The sequence below is a fragment of the Cyprinus carpio genome, chromosome A11 (genome assembly GCF_018340385.1).
Source record: "Cyprinus carpio isolate SPL01 chromosome A11, ASM1834038v1, whole genome shotgun sequence".
In the NCBI taxonomy this organism is placed as follows: Eukaryota; Metazoa; Chordata; class Actinopteri; order Cypriniformes; family Cyprinidae; genus Cyprinus; species Cyprinus carpio.
The window spans coordinates 5,454,634-5,461,649 of record NC_056582.1 but is presented as its reverse complement, the minus strand read 5'-3'; the positions used below and the strand labels follow the sequence as shown (position 1 = coordinate 5,461,649).

At 34.8% G+C, this 7,016-nt stretch overlaps 2 protein-coding genes across 2 annotated transcripts; both read right to left on the bottom strand.

Annotated features, from left to right (window-relative positions):
- Positions 1-7: 7 nt before the first annotated feature.
- On the bottom strand, positions 8-2,334 carry cdab (cytidine deaminase b). The gene is made up of 4 exons (XM_042766048.1): positions 2,033-2,334; positions 576-688; positions 395-452; positions 8-310 (listed from the first exon to the last, which is right to left on the bottom strand). The coding sequence occupies exons 1-4, from the start codon at positions 2,279-2,281 to the stop codon at positions 173-175; spliced, it is 558 nt and encodes a 185-aa protein (XP_042621982.1). The 5' UTR covers positions 2,282-2,334; the 3' UTR covers positions 8-172.
- Positions 2,335-2,873: 539 nt separating this feature from the next.
- On the bottom strand, positions 2,874-6,790 carry LOC109086126 (trypsin-3-like). Its single transcript, XM_042767044.1, has 6 exons — positions 6,741-6,790; positions 5,700-5,762; positions 5,405-5,555; positions 5,139-5,280; positions 3,420-3,674; positions 2,874-3,282 (listed from the first exon to the last, which is right to left on the bottom strand). The coding sequence occupies exons 2-6, from the start codon at positions 5,749-5,751 to the stop codon at positions 3,124-3,126; spliced, it is 759 nt and encodes a 252-aa protein (XP_042622978.1). The 5' UTR covers positions 5,752-5,762; positions 6,741-6,790; the 3' UTR covers positions 2,874-3,123.
- Between the last annotated feature and the right edge of the window lie 226 nt (positions 6,791-7,016).

Genomic DNA, 7,016 nt, shown 5'->3' with positions numbered 1-7,016 from the left:
ACATGTGTTCACTTATATAACTGCATTGACTGTATTTATTTAAAATATATATTTTTTACAATTTACAACATTGTAACATTCCTTAACAGTAACACACATTATTAAACACCATTAATCCACATAAACATTTTCTGTCTACACAGCGAAACCGAAACTACAAAGAGTTTATTGTCTAAAACTCGTTCCGAATATTCACTTTCTTCATTTTTAAATCCTCTGGACCGAAAGACGCAGGCAGCAGTTCCTCAACAGTCATCTCCACGTAGGAACCGTCGGGTTTGGACAAATACACGTCCCAGTTTGCACCGAACTGTTCAGGCGAAAACCAAAATAACATGTTTAATGAAACCTTGAGTAGCCTATGCTGTGAAATACTGTGGTAAATGAAACTTGCCTCTCTCATGAATTGTCTGCAGCCACCACAAGGGGACACGAAGTGCTCACACATATCACTAAAAGAGCAGAAGACACTTACATTGGTGCTGTATTATACTAAGAGAGTATTTCCAATTATGGAGCTAGTTAGAAATGTTATTCAACCACTAGAGGGCCTGTTGAATGCAGTAGAAATTTACCTTGCAATAGCAATGGCTTTGAAATCCGTGTAGCCCTCTGAGACGGCTTTTGAGATGGCAGTTTTCTCAGCACAGATGCCCAAGCAGAAGCACGCGTTTTCCACATTACAGCCGTGTAGAGAAATAATGAAGTTTAAATGTCACACTGTGAACGCAAGACAAATAAATATTATGTAAGGTACATCTTGCACTCGTGTTTCCCTTGGCTGGTCTGGAGGAGGCCTGTCAGGTCATGGGCCGAGTTTTTATTTACTTTTCTGTGATGATTAAAACAAGGCTGTTCAAGGCTGTGTCACTTGAAGAGCAATAAACAACTGCATTGCTTAATCGGATCAAAGAGTTATCAGTAGTTTTGAAATTGAAATACATGTACTTTTTGATCCTTCTATATTTCTAAATGGTTTCAGGGGCATATGACATATGTGAATGTATTTTCTTGGATATAGAGGGCAAAATATTTTTAAATATTAATAAATATATTTTAAATGCTTTAGTATATATATCAGATCAAAGAGTTCTATATATATATATATATATATATATATATATATTATAATGTAACAAATTTTAAATATATTTTGGCCCGTTTTATGTGTGTGTGTGTGTGTGTGTGTGTGTATAAAAATATTTTTTTTTTTTTTTTTTTTTTTTTTTTTTTTTTTTTGGGTGGGGGAGGTGACATACAGAGCCCTGGAGAGAACATGATGATGGAAAAAATATATATGGTTTAGTTGTTTTGCAAGGGACTGGAATACTTTTGCGAGAGAATGCTCCATTCTGTCAAAAAAAAAAAAAAAAAAAAAAAAAAAAAAAAAAAAAAAAAAAAAAACACTTAAGAAACCATGATAAAGATATTACATTACATATATTTTTACTTGTTTATTAGCTTCCACTAAGAGAAAATAATGCATTAAAATATACAAAACAATTTGTCTAGCAACATTCTGGTTAGAAAAAGCTAATTTTTTACTACAGTCCATAACTGAGGTGTAAGATTGCACCAGATGTGTTTGAATGAAAAGAGAGCGAGTCTGTAGCGTGATACGAGAGACATGAAAATAGCACCAGATTCAGTTTCCTGGATGAGCTGACAGCATTGCCAGCAAAGATCAGGAAATACCTGAGCGCTGATTGTCACGCTTGACCAATCAGATTCGAGAGCCCCATAATAAGGACTCATAAAGTGTGTGTTAAGTCCCTTTCACGTCTTAATCTTAAGTCCCATTAGTCTTCCCTCTGTTTGCAAGTAATGGTTTAACAAGCTTTTATGTGACTTTGCCGACAAACTGAGTACACATTGAGTTCAGCCTTCATACATTATTCACACAGTATTCAAAAACTCTTGTTACAGCAGTTGATGTTTCTTACGCAGCCAGCACTGGGAACTGACTGCTGAAACTCTCTGATATTGGCACAACTTAAAGACCTTTGTGGTGCATTTCAAGCCTTCCCTCACCTGTGAAAACCGTCCCGTCGTGTGTCAGGAGTGCCGCCCCGACTCTGAACTTGCTGTAGGGGCAGTAGGCAAATTTCCTGGCCTCTAGGGATTTCCAGATCAAATCTTTTATTCCAGATAAGTGCTCATTCAACCCATTAATAAGCTCACCTCTCATCTTTTGATCTGCCATGTTGCTGTGCTGTGTATGTGTTGTGTTTCTGCGGCTCAACAAACTTTCCTGTGACTCTGTTTTTTCCAGATCCGGCATCCAATCCCTTTTCCCAGTTCTCCCACCTCCCTGACGCTTGTGTTTGATGTGTGCGATGCTGTCATGCTGCAAAGTTATGTAATTTCCAGTCAGAGGCAAATTAGCAACCTTTCCCTTAGCCACAACCAGAGACAGTGAGGACGAGGTATAAAGGTCACTATAATACAGTGGAATAATGATGAAAAAGCATTTCCTTTTCACATCAGACAGTTGGAGATAAATATGCAAACAGCAATAGTAAGCTTGGAAAATATTTGATTTATTATTTTATAATCTTCTGCCTTGGAAGAAATAATAATAAAAGGAAAAAAATAGAATAAAAAGAATCTAAATCAAGATGACCATTTAAGTTTGTTGGAATTTGATTTTACGTCAGTACAAATAATAATTTAGCCACAAATTCTAGTACAAAGATCATAACATTCTTAAATCAAGATGCATTTACTTAAAAAGATATTAAGTCTTGTTTCCTGAAAGATGTATCAAAATTTAGTTAGTTTTTGTTAAAAACAAGGCAAAACAAGTTTTTTTTTTTTTTTTTTTTTTTTTTGCTTGCTTAAATGTATCTTGATTCAAAAACATTTAGATATTTGTACTGGAAAACAAGACAAAAATATTAAGTACAAAAATATTTTTTTTTGCTTTGTGATATCCAAAACCTGCTCTGCTCTTTCTTTCACTTTTATTAATTGAACATCCTTGTTTGAGAACATAACAAAATAAAACAAGTTTCGATGCTGGTATTTATATCTTATGTAACAGACATGACCGCTGGGTCTTTTTGACCGTCTGGTGTCATTTCTGTGGTGTGGCAGGTCAACCACCTTTGGAAAAAGAAGGTTCTAGCTGGTGCTGTCATTTTCGATTATCCAGTTGATCCAAGTGACGTAGTTGCGGACTTTGGTGTAGACTCCTGGGAAATACTTGTTGGCACAACTGATGCCCCAGGACACAATCCCCTCAAAATAACCATTACAGATGAGAGGCCCACCAGAGTCGCCCTGCAGCCAAACAAAGCACAGTGTCACCACAGGATCACACAGTGCTAAGTGTTACACCATGATGCTGTTAGTTTTATCGAAAATCTATTTTGAATGCATATTGTCTCTTTTCCTGTCTGTGTTTTGTGTTTCAGAACCTGGCAGGAGTCTTTTCCACCCAGCGGGGAGCCGGCGCACACCATGTTGTCCGTGATTCTGTAGTAGTAGTAGTATTGACACTGAGGGATGATCTGGACGTCCACAGCACGCAGGACGGGGGACAGGTAATAACTGTAGACCTGAGTGACGCCCCAGCCGCTCACCGTGCAAAACGTGCCCCCTTGTAAAGGAGCGAGTGAGGTTGGCAGCACAGCCAGCTGAATGTTGGCATTGAGCTCTGCAGGCTTTTCCAACTAATGCACAGATCCAACAATGAATGGAAACGGAAAATGTTTTAATAAAGCAATAAGCCCCACGAAGCCGTGGTTTACAGTGAATTTATAACAGATAAGGGGCATTGTTAGGCACAACGCGAAGCGGAGTTTCACCGAATAAAACAGAGCAAATAAAGTGTAATGATGTAAATAAAAACAGTATTCTTCCACCAAACAATGTAGTTCCTCAGAAACAGCTGTGCTTCCAACAAAGTGGTCGCTGAGCAACACACAGAAGTAAACAAAGGTGTATGTTTGTAGAGTAATTTACAACAGCTTCGAACGCGGCTCAACCAATCAGAATCAAGCACCGGAACTATCCGTTTTATAACTGTTGATAATATTATATATTATTGATAATTCAACACTGATAACAATCAGATATATTTTAGCACAAAATTTAGCATATTAGATTGATTTCTAAAGAAACATGCGACTCTGAAAATTCAGCATTACAGGAATAAAATGCATTTTAAAATATATTACAATGGAATATATTCAAATATAAAAAAATGTTGTGCCATATTATTTTAAAAAACTGTAATGAATTGTAATAATATTTAAAATATTATATCTTTTACTGTATTTCCTAAGACATTTTGTCAAAAATATTCAAAAACAGTACCAAACCCAAAGCTTTGAATAGCAAAAAAAATGAATGAATGAAGGAATATATATATATATAGGTGCTGTCAAACGATTAATCGCATCCAAACTAAAAGTTTTTGTTTGCATAATATATGTGTGTTCTGTGTATATTTATTATTTATATATAAATACACACACACATACAGTATGTATTTTGAAAATATTTACATGTATTTACATGTCTATATTTATATTTATATTCATATAATATATATTTTTTCTGAAATGTGTACATGCATGTGTGTGTATTTTTAAATACATAATAAATATACACAGAACACACATATTTTATGCAAAAAAACTTATTTAATCATGATTAATCATGATAAATCATTTGACAGCACTAATATATATATATATATATATATATATATATATATATATATATATATATATATATATAGTATACAGCAAGTAACAAACTGAAATACTACTTTCTTTCTAGTAATTACTAAGAACAGTCCTGTTCCTCATGTACATACTATGTACTTATTGTAGAAATTACAATAGCTATGTAATAACTAGGTATTAACCCTGAACCTAACCCTAAACCTAACCCTAACCCATGTAGTTACCTTGTATTACCAGAACTTTCTTAGATAAATACACTGTAAGTACACTATAAGTACATGTAAGTACACGTACTGTAAAATAAAGTGCAACCCATATTTTTTTACTATGCATTTGCTGTTACAATATATGTTTGTTACTTCCTAACTAGGATGCTAAGATAAACAAACATATACTTATTAACATGTGTGTAATATTTATATATTTCATGCTTGATGAACTTACTTTCAAGAGCATAATGTCACTATCAAATGTCCTGTAACTGTACATGTAATTCACCAGAACTCTGGACACACTGAACACCTGCTCTACGCCCTCTTTACTGGAGAGCTTATGTTCACTCAAAACCACTTTGATTAAATAGCTCCTGTGAACAGAGTAGACAGCAGAACCCAACATTATCACATCAGTACAGTCAGTGTAAGGATTCGGCCGACCTCAAATAATGTAGCATGCTTAGTGTGTTCAGTTCCTTGTCAATAAGTACTCACGGTCTCCAGCAGTGGGCGGCAGTAACCACCCACTGCCGGTGTATGAGCGTTCCTCCGCAGTAATGGTAGTTGTTGTACTGGATAGAGGCCTGGTACTTTATGGAATAGGGCTCAACCTCCTGTCCTCCAATGATTCTCTGCTGCAGCGAGCCTGTAAATGAAGAGAATAATGATAAAGCAAGGCCTCATATGTCCTAGATAAACACAGGCTTTCAGTCATGTATACGCAGATAGCAACTTCCTGTTACATATGTGTTATATTTAGATGAGACTCTGAGTTACTCTGGTAATTTACCATGAAGCGTAGAGATGATGAGGAGCAAGGTGTATTCAAGCCATTTCTTCATGTTGGAGGGGTCTAAAACACAGAGGACGTTTGGAGGTCAGAGGGGAAACACATACAAACAGCTGTGGTAAAAGAAAAGCCATCACATTTTACATAATACACGGGCAAATACTGAATTAATGTCACGGGCGAGTTTCCAACAACAGGGTACTCTGCTGGGATAAAAGGTAAAAGCTAAAACCAAAAAAGGTTTTGTTTAGATGTATTTAAACTGTGGTTTAGCTGCTTTAGTTTTTTTTTTAATAAATGTAATAAAACACTCTTTTATAGAAAAACCAATTCAAAGAATAGACATTGTCATCAATAACTGTCATTTCAAAGTGTCTAAAATTGTTAATATGACGTGTATGTGAACTACACTACTTTTATTCAGCAAGGAAGTTTTACTTATTTTTTACATTGTATTTATATGTGTGTGTGTGTGTGTGTGTGTGTGTGTGTGTGTGTGTGTGTGTGTGTGTGTGTGTGTGTGTGTGTGTGTGTTTTCTCAAATAAATGCTTTTCTCTTAAATGTTTGATTAATCAAAGAATCCTGAGAAATAATGTTTAAAAAAAAGGTAAGGTTTCCACAAAAATATGAAGCAGTGCAACTGTTTTCAACATTGATAATCAGCATATTAGAATGATTTCTGAAGGATCACGTGACACTGAAGACTGGAGTAATGATGCTGAAGACTCAGCTTCGACATCACAGGAATAATTAGAATTTTTTATTATGTTTAAATTGAAAGCAGACATTTTAAATTATAATAATGTTTCACAATATTACTGTATTTTTGATCAAATAAACACAGCCTTGGAAAGCAGTAAGAGACTTCTTATGCATAAAAGACCTCAAAACGTTTATATATATATATATATATATATATATATATATATATATATATATATATATATATATATATATATATATATATATATATATATATATATATGTTTTATATATGACGTTTTCTACCCAAAACATAAACGGACAGTATTAAAACTCACCCTGAGCATTGAAAACTCTATCCTGAGCATCTAAATTCCTCTAAATTCCTCCCACACTACCTAAACTGTGAATATTGTCTTTGCTTTTATAGTGTAACCACATCTGTCCCTTAGTATTTATGGTCTTGTTTGTACACTAACTATTTGCAGGAACAAAAACAATAACACGCCGGGACTTACTGACCCAAAAGCTCTCAGTATCTGAGATGGCCTCCTCTTGTTTGATGCTATCATGTCTAAGACCTTGCATTTGATTCATAGAGTGTGCTGCTATGT